This window comes from Terrapene carolina, unplaced genomic scaffold (assembly GCF_002925995.2).
Source record: "Terrapene carolina triunguis isolate 2854851 unplaced genomic scaffold, T_m_triunguis-2.0 Scaffold102, whole genome shotgun sequence".
In the NCBI taxonomy this organism is placed as follows: Eukaryota; Metazoa; Chordata; order Testudines; family Emydidae; genus Terrapene; species Terrapene triunguis.
In genome coordinates, this window is record NW_020664453.1 from 5,226,985 (window position 1) to 5,251,641 (window position 24,657).

General features: G+C 41.0%; 1 protein-coding gene across 1 annotated transcript in view; it reads left to right on the top strand.

The window, feature by feature from the left end:
* The window catches only part of LOC113406510 (epidermal growth factor receptor substrate 15-like), a 103,198-nt gene that overhangs the window by 69,517 nt on the left and 9,024 nt on the right, over window positions 1-24,657 (top strand). Inside the window, exons 14-23 of the mRNA XM_026651755.2 lie at window positions 580-741; window positions 1,434-1,631; window positions 5,175-5,372; window positions 6,783-6,860; window positions 7,186-7,276; window positions 8,096-8,131; window positions 13,429-13,565; window positions 14,627-14,696; window positions 18,399-18,475; window positions 20,085-20,247. Coding sequence (XP_026507540.1) covers window positions 580-741; window positions 1,434-1,631; window positions 5,175-5,372; window positions 6,783-6,860; window positions 7,186-7,276; window positions 8,096-8,131; window positions 13,429-13,565; window positions 14,627-14,696; window positions 18,399-18,475; window positions 20,085-20,247 — 1,210 coding nt within the window. The remainder of the gene's footprint in view (window positions 1-579; window positions 742-1,433; window positions 1,632-5,174; window positions 5,373-6,782; window positions 6,861-7,185; window positions 7,277-8,095; window positions 8,132-13,428; window positions 13,566-14,626; window positions 14,697-18,398; window positions 18,476-20,084; window positions 20,248-24,657) is intronic.

Sequence of the window (24,657 nt, forward strand, 5' to 3'; positions counted from 1 at the left end):
ACCAATTGCCCGGTGTCCTGCAAAAGCAAGACTCCATAGGTATGCCTCTATAGAATATTAATATTAAATATGCTAACTCTTGCTTTCTGTAAACTGAAATTATCACTTGTTGAGCTGGTAAGATTTCCATTATTACCAAGAAATTAAACAAATTAGTATATTAGAATATAATTAAAGCATCAGATGGATGTAATCTAGTGGTATGAGCAGAGGAGGGCTCTAGATTTTAAATTCTGATCCCAACTGTCTTTTTGGATAAACCAGTCAATCTTTGTTGCCGCATCTGGACGTTACCTTACTAAAATGCTGAGGATTCATTTATTTTGTGAAAGTGCCTTGAAGATAGAAAATAGTAATTCTAGAGTCATTTCATAATTTTTTCAAGAAGTGTTTTACTATATTTCAGTTGGGGCTATAATTTTGGAATCTCTGCCTTGATTTTTTTCAACTTTTTAAAAAGTTAACAGCATTTTGACTCTGTCCCTTTATGGCTCTAGCTATTGCTCTGCAGTGAGAGGAATGCAGTAACTCCTTTTCAGTGGCCAAGGAAAAGAAACTGACAAAAATGTTTCTCTGCAGGATCTTCAATGTGAAGTGAAGAGGGAGAGCAGTACTCTACAGAAGCTGCAAGCTCAGAAACAGGAAGCACAGGAAATCCTTAATGGCCTTGATGAGCAAAAAGCCAAGTTAGAGGAGCAACTTAATGATATCAGGCAGAAATGTGCTGAAGAGGCCCATTTGGTATGTTCTGGTAGTTTATATGCATAGTAGTCCCCCTTTTCAATTGAGACCCTTATTGATGGGAGTCTGCTCCAGCCCTCCACTGGAAGAAAATAGCCCTTTTAATGAGGGACTGTGTTTTGGGAGAGGAGCATAGCTTGAGTAGGAGAAAACAGTGAGATACTTAGGGCTGGGTGAGGAGCAATAAGTGGGGAAAACATCATGCAGTTCAGTGATTCCCTGTTACATATAGGCCCTGCCCATGCTAGGGTTGAAAACATGCTGACTATCCTTGTGTTAACTACAGTTGTAGCTAGCAGCATTCTGACACTTTCACTGAGCAATGTAGACAGATGCTTTTTCTGTAAACTGTAGTATAGGCTATCAACTCCAGATAATCTATAGCGAGAATCTAAACTATCCCCTCTAGGTATAGCATCCTAACGGTGTTATCAATATAAAAATCTGTCCAGGTTTGTCAAGGAAACCATGCTAAAATCCTGTTAGCCATGATGATATTTAAACCCACTTTTGGCTACCTCTGGTTTAATATTAGCGTCGATATGGCCTTAAATCTCCAGTGGGAAACATACAGTAATTGCAGCTGGGATTTTTCCTGATTATTTTTTGGTATTTGAAAGTAGCTTCTGATAAACATATCCTATTTTAATTGGATTTGGTTTTAACTAATGAAGTGTTCCTTCATTCCGCAGATTGCCTCACTGAAGGCTGAAGTAATGAGTCAGGAATCTAAGATCTCAACATATGAGGAGGAACTGACCAAAGCTCAAGAGGAGCTAAGTCGCCTGCAGCAAGAAACTGCTGAGCTAGAGCAATGCGTAGCGTCGGGGAAAGCACAGCTGGGACCTCTTCAGCAGCATCTGCAGGATACACAACAGGAAATCACTTCAGTAAGGCATTGCGGAAAAGTATCAACAAATGTTAATATATCATAAGAAGACACCCCTTTTGGGGTTTTTTCCCTTTACTTTGCTCATTTTTCTTTTGCTTCCTTATACAAATTTTGTTTCCTACTAACTGGTTAATATTACTGTAGTCTGATATTAATTATCAGATGATGCTATGCGAGCTATGGTATTTCTATTATTAAAGTCTCCAAGGTCAATGAGCTTATGTTTTGGATGATACAGGGGCCTCATTTATATTACAATGTACATTTTACTTAATAAAATAATAATTTTATAAGAAAATTTCTTGAAAGTGAGGAACTAGCAGCTGCCCATACTATACTTAGCTCAAGTCAGTGATGCTATCTAAGCTTTGTACTCCAGTCCTGACCCAGGACAGCCTTTGCTATTCTGGTCATTGACACATCTTGAGTAGAAACTTCAAAGGTTTATGTTGGTATTGTGATTTGGAGCATTGTCATTGGAGATTAAGAGCAGGTTAGACAAAAACCTGTGAGGGATGGTCTAGATAATACTTAATCCTGCCTTGAGTGCAGGGCACTGAATTTGAGGTCCCTTCTAGTCGTATTCTTCTATGATTGCATAAATGGGATTAAACTGAGAACCATCGAATGTATTTTCATTTGTGTTTGAGACTAGTTATCCAGAGGTGGTAAACTGGTGCACTAGCCACTGTGCACACACGTGCTCCATATGTACAATATTTATTCAGGGTTCTGTTTAAAAAGAGCATTGTAGCTTCCATTTGCAATCACTGAGTTGAATTAGTGCCCCTCTGGTTATACTGTAGGTCTGAAACCCCTTTTATTTCTCTGCTTCCCCCCACACCCACACTCACACTCAACTTTATTTTTGCTAGTGGTTGACTCTGTTTCCTTGTGCTACTCCTGGACATCAGTGTAGCTAATATGCATCCTTGTTTTTTGCTGTTTTTCTTTCTCTCTGAATGTCTTACCAGTTTTTAGCAGGGTACTTCTCATTTGACTAGAAAGATGAAGTGCACCTCTAGAGGCCACTGTTAATGCGGCTTTGGTTTTCATGCTAGAGAGCACTATGGTCAGGGTCCTTCTTCCTGCTTGGTTAAGGCACAGCCACTTCTGCTAATATACAAACCAGATATTTTTTATTTTGAATTCCATGGGTAAGTCTGTTTTTTAGCTTTGAACCTAAAAATCTTAATTTAGACTCATAGACTTTAAGGTCAGAAGGGACCATTATGATCATCTAGTCTGACCTCCCGCATGATGCAGGCCACAAAAGCTGACCCACCCACTCCTGGAATAATTCTCTCCCTTGACTCAGCTGTTGAAGTCCCTAAATCATGATTTAAAGACTTCAAGTCGCAGAGAATCCTCCAGCAAGCAACCCCTGCCCCATGCTGCGGAGGAAGGCGAAAAACCTCCAGGGCCTTTGCCAATCTACCCTGGAGGAAAATTCCTTCCCGACCCCAAATATGGCGATCAGCAGAACCCCGAGCATGCGGGCAAGATTCTCCAGCCAGACCCGCATTGACCATTGATACTAATTACCTGCGATGGCGCGTTATTGACCTATTGACTAAAATCACGTTATCCCATCAAACCATCCCCTCCATAAACTTATCAAGCTTAATCTTAAAGCCAGAGAGGTCTTTCGCCCCCACTGTTCTAGTTTTTAACCCGGCAATTTAATGTTGGGAGTTTTACAGCCATCATCGCTATGTCGTTATTGTACGCTTACATTTTTATTTTTGGTGTTAAGCCTCACTTCATGTGAATTACTGTATATACTCGTTCATTAGCCCGTTCGTTTATAAGATGGCCCCCAAGATGGTTAGGTAAAAATAGCAAAAACTGTATGACCCTTTCATAAGCCAACCCTGTATTTCAGGGGTTGGCAAACTTTGGCTCCCGGCCGTCAGGGTAAGCCGCTGGCGGGTCGGGACGTTTTGTTTACCCTGGAGCGTCTGCAGGCATGGAGCCCCTCAGCTCCCTGTGGCCACGGTTCGCCGTTCCCAGCCAATAGGAGCTGTGGGAAGTGGCTGCTCCATGCCTACAGACACTCCAGGTAAACAAAATAACAATGTATTAGATATTCAATTGTGATTCCATAGAGTTTAAAATCATCAAATTTTGGTGTAGACCCGATTATAAGCCGACCCCCGCTCTTTGATGCGTCATTTTTTTACCAAAAATATTTGGCTTATGAACGAGTATATACAGTAATAAAAATGTATATTTTCCTTTAGAGATAATGTACAGTATATCCACACTCCTTGATTTCAGCCATAGGCTGAAGGTCCCTTCCAGTCCTAGCATCTATGGAAAAAAAAAATGCAGTTTAGAAGGTGAGTAGCAAACAAACGTACATGGCATTGTTGCATCACAGGGTATGTGAACCCAGGTTGAGAGAGAATGTCTTTGTCTCCAGCTGCTTATTCCTTTTCTTCCATTAGCAAAGAGGCGCTTAAGAGAGTATCTGTCCCTCACATTTATTTTTGAGTGGTTCGTTGTATTTTTCTTGCAATAAGGAGCAATCTTTTTTTTAACAGATTTTTGAATTCATATTTTCTTTTGGTCTTCCTGATTTCCCCCTCTACCCCCACTTACAAAGAATGTACAGAAAGTACATTGGTGGCTGTGGCAGGATTGTCCAATGGTTCAGGTACTTGCCTGGGACTCAGAAGATGCTGGTTGAATTTCCTACTCCTCCACAGGATTCCTTTGTGACCTTGGACAAATGACTTAGTTTGTCTGCCTCAGTTCCCATCTGTAAAATGGAATAATACTTCCCTACCTTACAGGGTGGTTGTGCAGATAAATGCTTTAGATTGTGAGGTGCTATGATGCTACAGTTATGCATATAAGTGTAACAAATGGTACAGATAGATAGGTAGATGTGAATATAGATCTCCTTATGGTGACATCCCATGAGATTTTTTGGTCTTTAAAAATGTCTATTAACTCACCTTTGGAGAAGATGACTAATGTGTAATTTTTGTTCTCTTAAAGTGGGAATTCTGCTAGATGTTGGCTTTGCAATTTTGTCTTTTCTTTGTTAAAAACAAAAGAATAACAGTTGGGGACTAATGCAGCTTAACTGTGCTCATGGATAATGGGATCTGTGACTCTGCTGGTAATACTGCTGCATATCTTCAAAGTACTTCACGAATGTTAATTACTCCTCACAATACCCCTATGAGGTAGGGTGGTGTTTCCCAAGTGGGGAAACAGTGTGAGAGAGGTTGTGATTTATCCAACTCGATAAACTAAGTTCTTGTTAGAAGTGGGATTTATCTGAGTTCTTAGCATCTAGTTCTGTTCTTAGACCACATGGCTTCTCCTCTTCTAAATTTTTTTGTTAATCATGTTCTGAACCTCACACCTGAGGCTGAAACCCAAGAGTGTGGCTCTTATTCCTCACTTTCAGAAAACAGTAATTTCGGGTACATACTGCATTCTCTCTCTCCCATGTGTAAGCAGAAAAGTATGTGCTATTTTCTCCTGCTGCTATACGAATATATGTATTTATGCTTTCTCTTTGCAGATGGAAACAAAACTGTTTGAGCTGAAAGAATTGGAAAATAACCAATTTAACTGGCACTCTCACCCACACAACCTACTTGTTAATGGAACTGCAGATCATTCTAGTCTTAGCAACAGCAGCAGTGAAGCTGCTAACCTTAATGAGAATGCTGAAAGGGAGAGTTCAGCAGAAGCTGAACAAATAAACCACGAGTCTCCAGTGAGTAAAGAGTTTTGATTGCCTTCTTAGTTATTATATAGTACAGTAGTGATATCTGAGTGAGTTAGGGATGTAGTAAAGCTGAACTTGTTTGTTTTTTTTTAAAAGGCACAACAAATCAGTCATTTTATCAAAGATCATATTTCATTTTGTTGGAAGATGAGTATCATGAGAGCAGGCAATTTTCATTTGGATGACAAGTGACTATGTAGTAAGTTTACTTTGTCACCAAAACAAGTCTCTCATAAATTTAGTGATCTGAATTGATATTCCCTGTGCGCAAAAGGAGAACAATCTTCTACAACTTAGGTAGCATGGACAGAATGAGAAATAGTACTGAAATCTAAGGGCTTGGCTACACTTGCGAGTTACAGCGCAATAAAGGAGCCCCGGGCGCACTGGCAAGGCACGTAGAGCGCTCTGACTCCGCAGCTACAGCGCTGCTGGCACTCACCTCGGCGAGTGGAATAACGTTTGCTGCGCCTTGGCTACAACGCCCAGGCGTCAGTGTGAACGAGGTGTTGCTTTACTGTGCTCTGATCGGCCTCCGGAAATGTCCCATAATCCCCTTAAGTCGAGTGGCCACTCTTGTCATTGTTTTGAACTCCTGTAGGAATGCGGAAATGCCCTTTCAAAGCCCCGTTTCTGACAGCCGGCGTGCAAGCCGTTACTGTGGAATTGTGTGTGTGTGTGTGTGTGTGTGTGGTGGGGGGGGCGGGGCGGGGAGGGGGGTCTGTTACTGTCTGAACTTACAAGACAGCGCGCTGACATGCTCTCAGCCCCCCAAAAACCGACACACTCTCCCCCCACATACACACAACACACTCCGTCACACTCCCACCCCTCCCATTTTATAATCACGCAGTCACTTGCATGCTGGGATAGCTGCCCATAAAGCACCACTCCCAATGCCGCTGCAGGTGCCGCAAATGTGGCCACACCCGTGCGCTTGAAGCAGTCAGTGTGGACAGATTGCAGCGCTTTCCCTACTGCGCTCTATGAAGGCTGGTTTAACTCAAAGCGCTCTACATCTGCAAGTGTAGCCATGCCCTAAAGCTGCTCTGCTTGCTGAACTGCCTTTTTTCTTGGGTTCTTGGCTTTCGCTGCATCTTCAGAGTTCTCTAAGCATTTCATAATGTTACAAAATATAAAGATGCTCTTGGTCCATAAGGGTATGTGTTCTCTCTTTAGGTATTTGAATAGGCTACAGTATGTTTTTGTGTCAATTTGGCATATGGAAAATCAATATTCAGTAGATCTGTTCCTTTTTAATAGGTGTGTTTTACAATTATATAGTTGGCATAGTCATTTATTGAAGTATATTCCATCTCTGATACAGAAACCCTTACATATTCTAGAGGATAGAATCTTGTCATATGTGAATGTCAGTGTTCTTGTTTGTTGTAATAGGTAAGGAATAGCCCTGAAACAACAAATGCTGCTATTGGAGACGAGAAAGAGACCCTGACTGCAACTGTTAACAAAAAAGTGGGTTTGTACAGATTTAAAAACAGAATATAGCAAGAAATCTTCACATTGTTTGAGATGGATTATGTTCATTTCCAATCACTGAGACGCCCCATGACCATAAAACACTTATTGTCATCACTTTGATTTCTACAGTTGCTTTTAATTTTGGGTATGAATGTATGGAAAACTTTTTTTCATTTGGTATACTGAAGATTTCTGTTGACTGACTTTTCAGCTGTCCATCACTGAATTAAGTAGAATTGTAGTTGGTCTTTTAAATTTTAGTATCCTTATTTCTCTAAACTTCAAAAGGCAAATGTTTTTTCATACTTTTTCCCCCTAGGAAGATCCATTTGCTACAGAATCTCATCCTCTGCCTGATCAAGTTACAGAAGCCAATTTAGACTTCTTCCAGTCTGACCCCTTTGTTGGCAGTAAGTAGATTTTTCTGTTAGCATGAATTTCCTGAAAGAGGGTTAGTTGTATTAATGTGTCTTAAAAATTAATGTGTATTTGGACTGGAATTGAGTTTTGTAGTAGAATAGTTTTCCATTGACTGCAGTTGTGGTGGGGTCTCTGAAATCTACCGGTGCATTGTGAGGGTTTTAGTCTAAGCACCAGAAGAGGGTAGCCATTAGTGTCTCAAAAACTGAATGTGAAAGGAGAGGTTTGCTTTTGCAGTAGCCATGGCAACTGCTCCTCCATCCACACCTCTTCTGTCTCCTCCCAGAGAGAAGTTTATGCTGATACCTGTTCTCCAGAGGCTGTCTTTCTGTATTAAAGAGGAGGGCAGATTCAGTCTGCTCTATTTTATGGAAACTTTGGGCCTAGTCCTGTAAATCTAACTCAAGGGAGTGGTAACTTTCACATTAGTGAGACTGCACTAGTCCTATTATAAAAACTCAGGATTTTCCAATAGATGTTACTGCTATGATTTTGTATTCTAAGCATATATGAAGGCAAATATTGTGGTATCTAAGCATTGACTATCCGTTACCACAGAGTTATCTTGGAGATCACCACTTTGACTATACTTACACTAGGAAATAGTGGTAACAGTTATTTGTTAGCAAATGTTGACTTTAATGCCAGCTATTGTAGTCCCACTGAAGTGAGAGGAAATACTCCGACAAGCAAGGGTTGCAAATTCCTTTATAGCTTGCAAGGAATCTGCAACGAAGTGACCCTCGGTTGAAAGCATGTTTTTGCTAAAAGATTTCAGTGCTTTTTCTTTTTTTTATGTTTTTAAATAGGTGATCCTTTCAAGGATGACCCTTTTGGGAAAGTTGGTAAGTAGATACTAAAGCTCTTAAATTTAATGCTTTGTAAATATCTAGTGTGAAGGACTAGCTGTCTCATAGGATTGGTAATGGATTATATGAAAACTTTCACATCTAAATCACTTGTGAATCTGACCAAGGCAGTAATGACCTGAAACAGCTACCATTTGATGGATGTACAGAGCTTTGTGTTAAATATGTTTGGGCTCAGTAGGTTTAACTCAGGCCTGGTCTACACTAACCCCCAAATTCAAACTAAGGTACGCAACTTCAGCTACCTGAATAACGTAGCTGAAGTCGACATACCTTAGTTCGAACTTACCGCGGTTCAGACGTGGTCCACACGCGGCAGGCAGGCTCCCCGTCGACTCCGCGGTACTCCTCTCGTTGAGCTGGAGTACCGCAGTCGACGGGGGTCACTTCCTGGTTCGATTTATCGCGACCAGACCAGACTCGATAAATCGAACTCGGAACTTCGATCCCCAGCCGCCGAACTAGCGCGGCAGTGTAGACCAGCCCTACGTTGTCCACATCAAATTAGCCCCGTTACTACTGGCTGTAATTGGCCCTTGGATGTGAGTCTGCAGAAAGGCCAAGGACTGAATAGCAATGTACACCAAACTATTCTTTCACCATGAGAAACAGCCAGAGTTGGGTTTGAGGCGCACTGATAGTGGTGCCAGTGACACTGTGCTGTCAGTGCCCATTTAGTATCTGTCCTGTAGCTAATTGGGACTTTAATCTTGAGGGCTATCAATCCAGCACCTTTCTCTAGCACATCAAATTAGAATGGTTGTGCAGACAGTGTCATTGCATTGCCAGACCCTGAACTAACTTACAGGTGATTATTCTCAGTAAGTGAACTAAACTCTCTAGATAATAAAAACAGCATTTTTAGCAGAAGTGGAAACCAGATCCAGTTTGATCATTACGTTGAGAGATATAAGTTCTGAATTTTTAAATGTCACTATTTTTATATAACTTTATGTGATACTATATCAGTGCAATAGGCTGCCTAATGCATTTGTTTGAACTTGTAGAGGTTTTTTTTTTTTTTTTTAAAAGTACGTTTCTGCATGCTGTATGATCCTATCCAAACTCTGATGAACTGGAATAGTGTGATTCTAGATCTCAGGTTTTTTGTAAGAATTGCCTGTCCAAATGACTGTTTGCCAAGAGTTAGCACATCAATCAACTTTCCCATTAAGAGAGGAAGGGAGAGAACCCTAGGTTTGCTTTTACATGCTGGAATTGAGTAATTACAGTCAAGAATATAAGGATTCTCACTAGCAGGTAAGATTTCTAGAGGAAGTTATTATGGAGTGCAGAATCAAAGGAAATTGGGAGCAATTTTCAACTTGAAATGTTCCAACAATACTGTCTCTTGTAACTTTTCTAATGTTGATTAAATGTTAAGTTCAATAAAGCAGTGTTTCAATTTAGCTGGGAAATGCATTTAAAAACAGTGCAGGCTATTAGAATGAGCTGCCCTCAGTCACTTATCCTACTGAATATTTACACAGAGTCCTTATTCTGTAAAGCATTACCCCTCATTTTCTGCCACCCTGTGAAGTTTTCAGCAACATACATTGTAGCATCTGTAAGGGTAAATTGTTAGTATGTGTGGTGTTAGCGTGTTGGGGCATCACTCAAAGAGGGCTGAGTAGAATTTGCATGTACTTGTAATTTCTGGTTTTCCAAGTTTTAAATTTGTTTAATTTGTTATTAATCATGTTTATTATGGTAATGGCTAAGGCCCAACCAAGAATGGGGTCCCATTGTGCTTGGCACTGCACAAACATAGAACATCAGACAGTCCCTGCCCAAAAGAGCATACAATGTAAATAGACAAGACAGAGAAATGATGGGGGAGTGAGGTAGAACACAAAAGCAGCGTGACCAAGATGATGGCAGTAAGCGTCATGTTAGTGTCACAATTTAATATTTTCTAGTTGGTATAGGTAGGAAGGGATAAGCTAAATGGAAAATAAAGTGTAGGAAGAGAGGACACTGAAGGGAACTGAGGGGGGCAGGGGAGAAGAGGATAAGAGGGGCATGTATCGAGTGAATCTAAGGGGGAGAGACTGTGAGGGGGAGAAGGGGAGAGGGTTGGAGCAAACAGCACCAAGAAGGTTGGTGGTGATTGGATGTCTAACATAGTGAATACCAGTGAAAATGAGGTAGGATCAGAAGAGGCTAAAATAGGGAAAGAACAAGTTAAAAATTACTTGGACAAATTAGACGTCTTCAAGTCACAAGGGCCTGATAAAATGCATCCTGGAATACTCAAGATGCTGACTGAGGAGATATCTGAGCCATTAGCGATTATCTTTGAAAAGTCATGGAAGATGGGAGAGATTCCAGAAGACTGGAAAAGGGCAAATATAGTGCCAATCTATAAAAAGGGAAATAAGGACAACCTGGGGAATTACAGACCAGTCAGCTTAACTTCTGTACCCGGAAAGATAATGGAGCAAATAATTAAGCAATCAATTTGCAAACATCTAGAAGATAATAAGGTGATAAGTAACAGTCAGCATGGATTTATCAAAAACAAATAGTGTCAAACCAACCTGATAGCTTTCTTTGACAGAGTAACAAGCCTTGTGGATGCGGGGGAAGCAGTAGATGTGGTATATCTTGACTTTAGTAAAGCTTTTGATACTGTCTTGCATGACCTTCTCATAAACAAACTAGGGAAATGCAACCTAGATGGAGCTACTATAAGGTGGGTGCAAAACTGGTTGGGAAAACCGTTCCCAGAGAGTAGTTATCAGTGGTTCACAGTCATGCTGGAAGTGCATAACAAGTGGGGTCCCGCAGGGATCAGTTCTGGGTCCTGTTCTGTTCAGTAACTTCATCAATGATTTAGATAATGGCATAGAGAGTACACCTATCATGTTTGCAGACGATACCAAGATGGGAAGGGTTGCAAGTGCTTTGGAGGATAGGATTAAAATTCAAAATGATCTGGACAAACTGGAGAAATGGTCTGAAGTAAATAGGATGAAATTCAATAAGGACAAATGCAAAGTACTCCATTTAGGAAGGAACAATCAGTTGCACACATACAAAATGGGAAATGACTGCCTAGGAAGGAGTACTCTGGAAAGGGATCTGGGGCTCATAGTGGACCACAAGCTAAATGAATGTCAACAGTGTAACACTGTTGCAAAAAAAGCCAACATCCTTCTGGGATGTATTAGCAGGAGTGTTGTAAGCACAACACAAGAAGTAATTCTTCCGCTCTACTCCGCACTGATTAGGCCTCAACTGGAGTATTGTGTCCAGTTCTGGGCGCCACATTTCAGGAAAGATGTGGACAAATTGGAGAGAGTCCAGAGAAGAGCGACAAAAATTATTAAAGGTCTAGAAAACATGACCTATGAGGGAAGATTGAAGAAATTGGGTTTGTTTAGTCTGGAAAAGAGAAGACTAAGAGGGGACATAACAGTTTTCAAGTATGTAAAAGGTTGTTACACGGAGGGGGGAAGAAAAAATTGTTTTTCTTAACCTCTGAGGATAGGACAAGAAGCAATGGGCTTAAATTGCAGCAGGAGAGGCTTAGGTTGGATGTTAGGAAAAACTTCCTGTCAGGGCAGTTAAGCACTGGAATAAATTGCCTAGGGAGGTTGTGGAATCTCCATCATTGGAGATTAAGAGCAGTTTAGACAAACACCTGACAGGGATGGTCTAGATAATACTTAGTGCACGAGTGCAGGGGACTGGACTAGATGACCTCTCAAGGTCCCTTCCAGTTCTGTGATTCTATCAGATGGAAGCAGGCAAAGGCAGGAGAGTGAAGACAGAGTTCCTACCTCAAATCTGGGTCTAGTGTATTCATAGATTCATAGATTCTAGGACTGGAAGGGACCTCGAGAGGTCATCGAGTCCAGTCCCATGCCCGCATGGCAGGACCAAATACTGTCTAGACCATCCCTGATAGACATTTATCTAACCTACTCTTAAATATCTCCAGAGATGGAGATTCCACAACCTCCCTAGGCAATCTATTCCAGTGTTTAACCACCCTGACAGTTAGGGAAGTCTATCCATCAGCTGCATAGGAGGCTTAGAGAGATGTGAAATGGCCCATTCATTCATCTCAATAAGATGTTCTCAGCTGAATGACAACGCCCCATGGAGATGAATACAGCCTGAAACAATATTTCTAAGATATGCGAACTACTCCAGTCATCTCAGGAGGTGTTCTTATTTCCTCCCTCCCCAGTATCCGTGGTTGTAAGCCTGGGCTATGCACCAAGCATAGCTATTCTCAGTAGTGAGTGCTTCATGCATGCGTAGAGCATGCCTGTTCTCAGCTCCCCATCCAGAACGGCAGAGCCCACAAAATCCTGGCTCACATGGGGGTCAGGGAGAGGGGCTTATATCTGATGTGAAGAGCAGGGGCCCCTAGATCACAGATCACAGGACACAGGGTAGGAAGATGAGCTCAGCCCTCCTGAAAGGGGTAGGATTCTCCCACACGCTGGCTTATATGGGGGTTGAGGAAGAGGCCCCCGAAAAAAGTTAGACCCCTTCTAAAGTAGCTATATTACTCAGGACATATTTCCCAAAGGTATAAAAATTCCTCGACAGAGGCAGATATAGCAACATGCCTACAGATCATTCTCCCATTTCTGTCAAGGGTAGGGTTTAAACTTACACACAAGTATAGCTCAGGGTGAGTGGCCACAATATGACCACTTGAGCCACCACTGTGAGAATGGGCTGACTTCAAACACTGTTGTTTCAGCAGAGCCCTAGTCTTGCTCGATGTGAACGTTTAATTCCCTTTGGGTCCAGCTACTTTCCTAATTTTACCCTGAATAACTTCAGTATAACCCCCCAAAAGAGTAGTTGGTGCTGTACACTAGTTGAGCTAAATCCCAAGTGCCTGAGGTCAGTTTACAGAGGATCAGAATCATGGTTTTAGCCCCAGGTGTGGACCAAAAAGTAGCTTTTTTAGATTTTGTAAAATAATTTTTAGGGGGCTTCTTTACCAAATTCCTGGCTGAATGGTCCCCATATTTGGGCCATTAACACTATCCCACACCCCTATGAGGCACAGCAAATTTCAAGACAATCTGAGTAAGCATGTGGATTTTAGAGCACTTTAGAAGACTTTGCCTTTAATCAGAAAGTGATGACCAACCTTCACTACAGAGGAGCTGGTTCTCTGCTGTAATATGAAGGAAGCTGTACAAAATTACATTTGTTTTTAAGACTTCAATCTAAAAAGAACTAGCAGGAAATATTTACAAGAAATATTCCTTTAACAGGTCCATTGTATTTTTTTCCTTCAGATCCTTTTGATGGTGATCCCTTCAAAGATTCAGATCCTTTTGCAGCTGACTCTTTTTTCAAACAATCCTCCACTGATCCTTTTGTGACTGTGGACACTGATCCTTTCAGCACAACAAGCAACAGCAATAATCCCACAGTAAGTTTGATGGGAGGAAAGGAGAGGTGTACTAATAGTTTGTTCAAAATGAGATGATCTTGTATATTTGGATACACTCAAATATATGAGGTATTGGGTATTTTGGGTAGTGCATGGATATTTTGCTGGTAAGTATTAATTTCCACTGGAAAATAGTTTAGTGGTTTTTTAACTCTGCACATACAGCCCTCTGCTAAATGCTATTCCTAGTCAAATTTCTACTAGAAAATAGTGGGTATTGGGAGAAGCATGTAAAATGATGTAAAATATTAATAAGATTTGATTCCTTAGTTCTACATTTTTTGGAAAATAACTCTGCTAAAAATCCTGAAACAACCCCTCTCTTGCGAATTTCAGTTAATTGAAACTGCTAGTTTAACTAAAGGTCACTTGTATCCTTGGCATTGCATGGTCCATGACTCCATTCCTGTGGTGTGCAGGCAGCAGAAGCTCTCCTAAATTTTGTGGGAATGTAGTGCCTCCTTCTATGGAGCTATAGGTGCCTCAGAGAACCGAAATTTTCAGTTATTTAAAAACATGACATACGAGATTTTAAGTTTCTGCTTTCTGCCCACCAGGGTCATAAATCAGGGTTTTACGAACAACATGGTCTAGTGGCTAGAGTTGCGGATTGGAAATCAAACTCTTGAGTTCTGTTCTCGAGGAAGCATTAGTCACGTGCTTTTAACAGACAGGAATGGGAATCAGGAGATCTAGATTCTATTCCCACTTTTTGGCACAGACTTGCTTTCTGATCTTTGTCATTTAACCTCTTTGCCTGTGTCCATTCATCTGTAAAATGAAGATCATACATACGTATTTTACTGTTAGAATGTTGTGATGCTTAGCCACTTACGCAATCTGCGTAAAGGTGCTATATGAATGTTAACATTTCATATTAAAAAATAAAAATTGACAGTGATAGCATTGATCAACAAACATGATCTTTTGTCTTGAGGTGAAGCTCAATTTTTTGCTAGAGATGGGATAGGGGAATGTTGGGGATTATTTTTCAAGCTGCAGAAAACAAGTCTTCGTCAAAGGAATTTTCTCATTTTTAGACAGAAACACTGAAGAACAATGATCCTTTTGCTCCTGGTGGAACAGCTGTTTCTGCACCAAATGATCTAGGTAAAGAAGTGAGATTATATACATCCTTTTAATTATTTTAATTTGTAATCCATTTTATTCTTTTTTAGTTTTATAGGCTTTAACACTTATTTGATTATGAATTTATATAGCAACGTTAAATTATAGACTATTCCTAGCTACATTGTATCTAAAGCTGCTTCTTCAAGTAATTACATAAGTCCATTCCACTGTAGGTGTGTGCATCCCTCCTGCACAGTTGTCAGAGATTTTTCCCCTCACTAGTACCCCTCAGGGCAGCACAAGTGCCCAAGTATAAAGGATGGAGCCACCCCCTATGACTCTCAGTTCCTTCCTACTGCCCATGACTGTTGTTGGAGCTGCTGTCTTTGCATTTGCTAGTCCTACCCTCTTTAGTGTAAATAGCACCTGTTTTGTACATTTTAGGTTATTCCAGGACTCAGACCACCTTTGACACACTGTGACCTCTGATCAATAGGGTGAAATCTACCCTGTCTCCTGTTCAGAGAACAGGATTTAATGGGGCTGTCCTGGATTCTACGAAGGCCAAAGTTTTCCTGCTGGGGTTGAGATTCCAAACAATGTGTGTTTTTGCTCTAGATACAAAGACGCCTCCTGTCACTAGAGTACAAAACTGTCTTAAGCTTCAAGAGTACATGGCAGTGTGCCCTTACGTGGGCAGCATGCCAGGCTGCACTTCAAAGAGACAGGGTTGTTCACCTTAGTGTATTCACTGGCCTGTCATCATATGAAGATGGTGATTAAAGTGCCTACTCAGGTCTTGTCCTCCTTGGACTGGTGGACAGAACCCTTGAATGTTTGCATGGGGGTCCCCACTGCTTCTCTGCAAGAGACACCCTAGTCACGGATGTGTTAGGCTTTGGATTGGGGAGTTCACTTAAGTCCTTTATAGACACAAGATCTTTGGACTGTGCAAGATCTAAAGATCTAGATGTCAGGGAGCTTCAGGCCATCCATTTGGATTTTATGCTTATTCAGGGTCGGTGCTCGCAGACAACACAGCAGCCATGTTCTGTGGAGGGATAGCTCAGTGGTTTGAGCATTGGCCTGCTAAACCCAGGGTTGTGAGTTCAATCCTTGAGGAGGCCATTTAGGGATCTGGGGCAAAATCAGTACTTGATCCTGCTAGTGAAGGCAGGGGGCTGGACTCGATGACCTTTCAGGGTCCCTTCCAGTTCTAGGAGATAGGATATCTCCATTAATTTTATTTATTTATTTTATTTATTTGAAACAAACAAGTGGGGGACAGGTTGATGAAATTATGCCAAGAGGCGATTCTGCTTTGGAATTTCTGCATTGCCAGTTCCATCAACCTGGAAACTGCTTACCTTCTAGGGATTCAGGATGCTCTGGTAGATCACCTAAGCTGGTCATTCACAAGTCACCACGAGTAGTCTCTTCATCCAGATGTAACCAGGTCCATTTTCCTGCTGTGGGGGACTCCCCAAATGGACCTATTTGCAACAAAAGCAAACAAAAAATCATCATTTTGTTGTTGTTGTTGTTGTTCTGGAGTGTGCCACAGCCTGGGTTTGTTGACAGATGCCTTCCTGCTAACCTGGTTGAAGGGCCTGCTGTATTCCTTCCCTCTAATTCTGCCCCTGTCCAAGATCTTGTTCAGGGAGTGCAGGAAGTCATTCTAAATAGTAGCAAGCCTTCAATTTAGGACTACTTATTTTGCTAAATGAGAAAAATTCTCCATTTGGTCCAGACAGAAAATATATTTCCCCAGCTCAGGGTTCCTATTCAGCATACAGTGAACTATCTCTTGTTTCCGCAACAACAGGGGTTAGCTGTTAGTTCCATCAGAATCCACCAAGCAGTTATCACATCTTTCCACTCTCCTGTGGATAACCACTCGCTTTTTTCCATTACGATGTCTATTAGGTTTCTGAAGGATTTGGACAGATTATATCCAGAGGTACATCGCCTAGTCGCCCCGTGGAACTTAAATTTAGATCTAGCAAACGTGATGGCTCCCCCCTCTGAGCTGCTGGTGACCTGTTCTGTTACTCCTTTCTATGAAGGTGGCTTTTTTTGGTTGCTATTGCCTTGGCCAGGAGAGTGGGGAATTGCTAGCCTTAGTCAGAAACTCCCTACACGATCTTTAGAGATAAGGTTTACCTTCGACCTCACCTGATCTTGACTTTAGTGGCTTCCAGTTTTCATATTAACCAAACAATTTAAGTACTGACTTTCTTTCCAAAGTCTCGTTCAAATAAAAGTAAAGACAAGCTTCATACTCTAGATGTTAGAAAAGCTTTGGCTTTTTACCTTTATTGGACTCTGCCATTTAGGTCTTCCACTCAACTCTTAATTGTGGTTTGTGGACAAACTACAGGCCCATCCAGAGTCCTCCCAAAGGATCTCTGCTTGGATTTCCAGCTGTATTGGTTTATGCTACTGATTGGCTGATGTTGCACCGCCAAGTAGAGTGTTGGCCCATTCAACTGGCTCTCAGGCAGCTTCTATGACCTTTCTGGCTCATATGCCCATCTTAGACATTTGTAAGGTGGCAAATTGGTCATCAGTCTATACTTTTCCCTCTCACGATGCCATCTCTCATCCATCCAGAGATAGTGCCAGATTTGGAAGGGTTGTCCTGCAATACCTGAGTCCTGCAATCAAGTCGACTGAGTTGATCTCCAGTTTGAAATGCTTTCTGAGTCACCTAAAGTGTAAAGAACATGTGCAATCATGCGAAGAAGAACTGTTGCTTTTCGAGATGTGTTGCACATGTCCATTCCACTACACTCCCTCCTTCCCCTCTCTGTCAGAGTCTATCCAGTTGGAAGGAACTGAGGAGGGTTGGGGGCAGCTCTGCCCATTATGCCCGTGCACAGTGGTGAAAGGCAGCAGAGGGGACTCAGAGGGAAAAATCTCTGTCAGCTGTGCACAGGGCACATGCACACCTACAGTGGAATGGACCTGTGCAACACATCTCAGAGAACAGCAGTTACAGTAAAAAGTTAGTAACAGTTTCTTGTCTAAGTGTGCCAGACAAGGTATAAATGTATGAACTTCCCTTAAACAGTGTAAATGCAGACGGGCTTTGTGAAGACCTTACTCTCTCAGCCACGTTTGCCCAGACTGTTCAAAGCACCTACTTGTGAGAAGGAGACTGTTGAATTCGAGAATCCAAAGGGATAGGGAGATTCAAGGTGAATAATAATGAGGGTGTTGCATTTTACTCCACACAGAAAAGTCACAGGAAGCTTGCTTTTTAAAAAAAAAATCTAAACTTCCTGTCCTTTTCTGTGTTAAAATATTTTGCTGCAAAATGTACAGAGCTTCGGTTATTGATGCTATAGCTTTGAGTATTTCCATTGATAGACTTGGATTCTGCTTTTTCTGCGTAGAAAACTGGAGTATCGCAGTGCTATTTCCTGAAAAAACTGTCTGTCCGGAGGAATGAGTATTTATTTAATATTGGTAAATAGCATTTGCTAATTTTATGAAAGTAAAAATATTTCTACTGAAACAACTCTAGCAATAAAAGCATTCACCTTTTAAAGAGATTTTAGTTGAAATAGTTACAGAAATGTTAAATATACATTTTGTGTAGCTTTTTACATGATTATACAATTTGGGAAATACAGTTTGGACTAAACAGGGCACGTGCCTTTCATGTTGTTTTTCATTGAAACAGAATGTAACGTTTGGCTTTTCTATACTGTTCTGTTTGTTCTCTGCTTATTTTAGCTACAGATCCCTTTTCCTCTCTATTTGGAAACGAGTCATTTGGAAGCAGTTTTGCTGACTTTAGCACATTGTCAAAGGTAATCTGAAATGATTAACATATGTGGAAAAGGCATAAAATGCTGCAGGAACTGAAACACAAAGAAGATCTAGTGTTTTCAGTTATAGAACTATTCAGCTGGTATTCTGTTTTTACTGTCCAATAAAAATTGACAAAAGTTGATTTTTCTGAAAGGGGTTCTAGCAGTAATGTGCCTTGCAATACCCCTGTGATGAATGCTGTTGTAAACATTTTATTGTAGCAGTTCAGATTGTTGCAACTTTAAAAGTAAATTATTTTTTTCCATGTTAGAAAACCTTTTTTTTTTTTTTTTTTTTAAACCACACCTCTCCCAGTCTTGGCTCACAGGCTAGTTACCTTCAGCTTATTTGGTTGTGTAGCTGCCTCAGTTGTTTGCTGCTGTCACATTGGTACTAGTTACATTGATTTTTTTTGAATTGGTTCTCATACAGACATCCATTTTGGGTATGTTGGCATGGAGGGGGGAGGGGGAAGCAGTGTAGGTTAAAATGTAATTGCTAACACGTTTCAAGATCCTAATGTTGAGAGAGCAAGCTGTAGTTTTAACATATATTACTGGTTTGCCCATGATGGATGAAATACTGGCCCATTGAAATCAGTGCAAATTTTGCCATTGATCTCAGTTAAGCCAGGATCTATCTCATCCAAGGATTTTAATATGTGTTAAAGATCCTGATTTTAAAAACACACCTTGTCCTAGTGTAGGCATGGCCTTAGTGTCCTACCTCTGGGTCTGAGAAGGAATTTACTAATTGCATGCCCCAATACTGTGTGCGATAATCACAATGCAAAAAAACCCTCCATGTTGGTCAGATAGTGGAATCTTTGAGGAGATGTCCCTTCATAATGTGCTATGTATGAGTTCTAACAATGAGTTAGTGGTACATGAGAGGAAGTGGTTGATTAGACAGAAGCTGGTGCCAGGATTACCTTTGTAGCTTTTTGTAGTCCCGAGTCGTGAATTCTATTTCACTCCCACGCACAAAGCATTGGTCTCTTTCCTTACAGCAGACTTGTAGTATTAAGCTGGTATCTTCACCAATGGTGTATGTTGAGATTATTTCTTCAGCTAATAACCTGAGGACACTTTGCTAGTTTTAGTGAAATTCTAAGGTTCTCTTGTACTTTCATTTTGAGCTGCCACTTTTCTCACTAACTCTTAATCTTCCTTATATTGTGGACTGCTGTGGTAACTGTGGGGAAGTATATTTATCTTGTAGGCACCTTGCACTGTTTTCTGGGCTTGTTGTCTTCAATCATTCGGTACAAGGAGAGGGAACAAGTAATTTTTATATGGAGCATGCTATACTATTCTCCATATGCTAAGCTCTTCAGAGCAGGGAGTCTCTTTTCTCTGTTTGTACAGTACTCAGTGAAATGGGGCCTGATTTGGCCTTTTGAGTGCTACCATAATATAAGTAGTTAATAATACTAATCTAGTATTGTGCACCACAGAGGAATTATGACCATTTCCTGATTTGCTTGCATCTTCACTGTTTTTTCTAATCGTGGTAAGTATTGCTTTCTGGAAGAAAGGAGGGGGGAGTAGAATTTCACTATGCTGAAGAAAATTGTAATATAGCATTTTTCCCTTTTTTAAAAAATAGGCCAACAATGAAGATCCCTTTATTTCCTCCACATCAGGCTCTGTAAACAATGTGGTCATAACTAAAAACATATTTGAGGAACCACCGGCTAAAAATGAGGATATTCCTCCTGCTTTGCCCCCCAAGACTGGAACTCCTACAAGACCCTGCCCTCCACCACCTGGTAAAAGCTAATACTTGAGATTCCAGTAAAGTTTGGTTCACCTGCTTCTATATTGCTAGTTGTGTAATGGTATGAGGGTTGTAAGAAAACCTTGGTTTGAATTTCCTACTGAACTAGAATAAAAGTACTTAGGAACTGGCAAAATGTGAAAGAACCCTGTCCCTGTACTGCTGACATCTCCTCTGACGTTAAATTCCCCATGGATTTTAGTTCAACAATTTGTTTGGAGAGAGCAAGGAACTGGAAAAAGGGGGAAAATATAACTTCAAATTTCTACAAGGAAATAGTGTGGCTACAGAGAGCTTTACGTGGGGGGTGTTGTATCACAAATCTTATGAAGTTCTGTATTAAAAGCAAATTACCCACTTTTGTCCAAGTACCGTTGAAAGTCCCTAGTTTTCAAAACCGTCTCCTCTTTTGAAGACACTTCAAAAGTATTTTTCATTATCCCCATTTCACCATTGGAGAAACTTAACCTCTTTCCATCCAAATGACTTTTCTAAGGTTATGTAGCATAGTCAGTGGGAGAGTTAGTAATACAACGCAAGACTCCTGACTCCTAGTTCTGTGCCCTAAATACTGGACCATGCTTTCCCCGCCAGAAGGAGCATAGTTAAAGAAGCTACAACCACTGTAACATGGTATTAATTAAATTATTTTTTTTACCTTAGTAATAAAATTTTGAAAAGATACTGCTAGGATTAAGTGCAGTAGTAGTGTGTGTTCCTTTTCAAGCTCCAGTCTGTCTTCCATTTGCATTTATTCTTATGTGAACACTACTGCATTATTATAGAGTATTATATTATAAGAGTTTTTTACAGTGTTCATGAGAACCATGTCATAAAAATTAGGCTGACAGAAGATAGTATAGACAATAGTAATATAAAAAAATGGAACAGTTGGTCTGCTGCTGCTTTTGGAAAGGGAGGAACAAGCTAAATCTGGCACTAGTAACAGTAATTAAAACGTTTAAACTTTTAGCTCTAATTTGTAACATCATTTTGGTGAAATTAAACCCTGTTCTCTCCCTGCCTTGCAAGCAATTAGTTAAAGGCCTCACTTCCTCTCCTAGAAACACTACATTGGCTGAGTGACAGTACAAGTGACACTATTTCCATGGCTGAAATGATCCCTTTATAGCCTGTAAAGCAGTTTGAGATCTGGGTCAAAAGTATTGATTGATGAGAAGTACCACGTTTGGGCCATGAAAATGGCCATAATACTTCCTTTGTCAATGCAGACTTATAGTTCCCAAGTAGTTATCTAGTAGCAACACTTCTTATTAATAAATGGTTTAATAAATAATGGAATCTCCTGGTGGATAAACTTATCCCTATTAAAAATTATACCGGTGGCATATATCTGGATAACTATACAGGGAAAACACACAATTTATATAAGTAGTTAAATAACTTTTTCACTGGCTCAGTGTTAAAAGCTGTTCTTTTTGCTTTATTTGATATTAGTTTTATTTTTAATATGCATGTTGTGTGTAATTTTTTGACAACTTATAGTAAATATTTTACTATTTTGCTGTGTCTGCTGCACATGTCAGTTCACTTCTTGGCTCCTTGTCCAATTTACATGGGATCAGAGGTGCCCGTGATTTTTCACCACGTCTTCCAGTCCATGACACAGGTTTTTCTTTTCAGACTTCTCTTGATAGCTTTTCCATTGTATCCTTAGTCTTCTATGTCCTTATTTGCTGTCCTTTTCATCCCATGTTTTCATTCTGCTTGTTCTCCACCTCCCTTCTATAACATGTCCAGCCCACCTCAAACATGTGCTATCCAGGTTATCACTGAGAGTTCCAAGTTCACCTTCCCCCTAAATTCTTCTTCGCTCACTCTGTCTACCCTCCACTTGCCTGCCCTTCTCTTCAATATATTAATTCCTACTACCTGTATTTTCTTTTCTTGGAGAGCCACTGTTTCCAAACTGTAGAGCAGTCAGGGACAAATACAAACTGGGCATACAATTTTCCTTTCAATTTGTTACTTAATTGCCAGTCCCACAGTTCTCCTGCCACCTTCTTCACTGCCACCTATGCATATTGGGTTGTGTTTTCCAGTTCTCCAGATCTCTCTCCGATGGCACTGAGCGTAATCCCCAAGTATACAGATTCTTTCTTCTGATTCAACTTTTCTTCTGAGTCTTCAATCAACAGCTCTTCCTCCACCTTCCCTCCTTGCACAACTTTGGTTTTCTTTGAGTTTACTTTCAAATCATGATCTTCAAACACAGATGCCCACTCTAATACCAATGCGACATTGGTGAGGCCTCATCTGGAGTACTGTGTCCAGTTTTGGGCCCCACACTACAAGAAGGATGTGGAAATATTGGAAAGAGTCCAGCGGAGGACAACAAAAATGATTAGGGGTCTGGAGCACATGACTTATGAGGAGAGTCTGAGGGAACTGGGATTGTTTAGTCTCCAGAAGAGAAGAATGAGGGGGGATTTGATAGCTGCTTTCAACTACCTGAGGGGGGGTTCCAAAGAGGATGGAGCTCGGCTGTTCTCAGTGGTGGCAGATGACAGAACAAGGAGCAATGGTCTCAAGTTGCAGTGGGGGAGGTCTAGGTTGGATATTAGGAAACACTATTTCACTAGGAGGGTGGTGAAGCACTGGAATGCTTTACCTAGGGAGGTGGTGGAATCTCCTTCCTTGGAGGTTTTTAAGGCCCGGCTTGACAAAGCCCTGGCTGGGATGATTTAGTTGGGAATTGGTCCTGCTTTGAGCAGGGGGTTGGACTAGATGACCTCCTGAGGTCCCTTCCAACCCTGATATTCTGTGATACCATATTTACCAATTCCTCTGTGCTGTTTGCTAAAAGGACCAGATCATCAGCATGCATTAGTTTTCTCTGTCTCCCCAGAGGCTCAGTTCTCCTACTAATTAACTCCATAACTAGGATGAAGAGAAGTGGACTCAGCACATTAGATCAGTGGTTCCCAAACTGGGATTCGCGAAATGTTACAGGGGGTTCTCGAGGAAATAAATTCCCTAATGGCAGACAGAGCTGTCCCTAGGGACCCCGGGCAGCACGGGGGCAGCAGCTCAGAGCCCCTGGACTTCCAAGAGCTAAGCAGATCAAAGCAAGCATATCTATCACACTGAGGAGATTTAAACTTCAAGACTCCTTATAAGAAATGAAAAGGGAGGTGGATATTTTTTGCTGTTTTTAAAATTAAATAGGCAGCTAGTATTGTTTTTAAAATTATTATGAAGAACAAGTTTAAGCTTTGTTGTAATGTGCATTGTTTGCCTGGAGTGCTCAAGACCTGAATGCTCGTGTAGGAGGAACTCTTTGAGTTGGCTTCTTAAATACCTTCATGCTGTTTCGCATCTGATACTCCATGATGAAACATAGGAGCCTTGTCTTATAACAGGCTTATTCGAAGTGATACAAGCTATGAAAGTGAGATCTTGGAAGTGTGTTGTCGTTTTCATAATGTAATAAAAATACTGTAATGATAAATAATAAATAGTGTGTAATAAGCATGTCATAAAAACAAATTTTATATTTCCAAGATCACTGCTTTTATAATTTATACTCAGGTTAAGGAGAAAATCCCCGGAAATATTCATTTTTAGGAAGGGGTTCGCGAGACTTGACATTTTAGTGAAAGGGGTTCACAGGTTGTTAAAGTTTGGGAACCACTGCACTAGATCAATCCCAGTCACCACAAAACTCTCCTAAAATCTATATATTGTTACCACCTTAGTTCTTGATATTGCTCCTCTGTCATTTCCACTTCTTCCAGTCCACTTCCCATCCATCTCAATATTCTAAACACCAACTCCCAGGAAACCAAGTCATGTACTCTCTCAAGATCAGTAAATGCTACATACCAGCTATACCATTCTTTCAGATTTGTCTCATTGCAAATATTGTATCTGTAATGCTCCTTTCCTTCCTAAAGCCATGTTGCTCCTCTCATATATTTTCCTCCACCTTTCATCTCAACCTTGCCTCCAAAACACTGTCTCAAGGATGTTAAGGGGCCAACTTAACGAGGTGAGGCTCCAGTAGATGTTTGGATCATTTGCATCACCCTTACCCTTCCAAATAGGCATAGTCAATCCCACTCTCGAGTGATCTGGTAGCCTAGCTTGATCCCAGCAAACACATAACTGGGGATTGACACACGGCAATCGATTAATTGGCAGTTGATTTAGTGGGTCTAGTGAAGACCCGTTAAATTGACCGCAGATTGCTCTCCCATCGACTCCTGTACTCCACCTGAACGAGAAGCGCAAGGGGAGTCGATGGGAGAGCATCTCCCATCGACATAGCATAGTGTGGACCCCATGGTAAGTAGATCTAAGTACGTCGACTTTAGCTACGTTACTCACTTACTGAAGTTGCGTAACTTAGATCAAGCTCCCCCCCCCCCCCCCCCCCCCC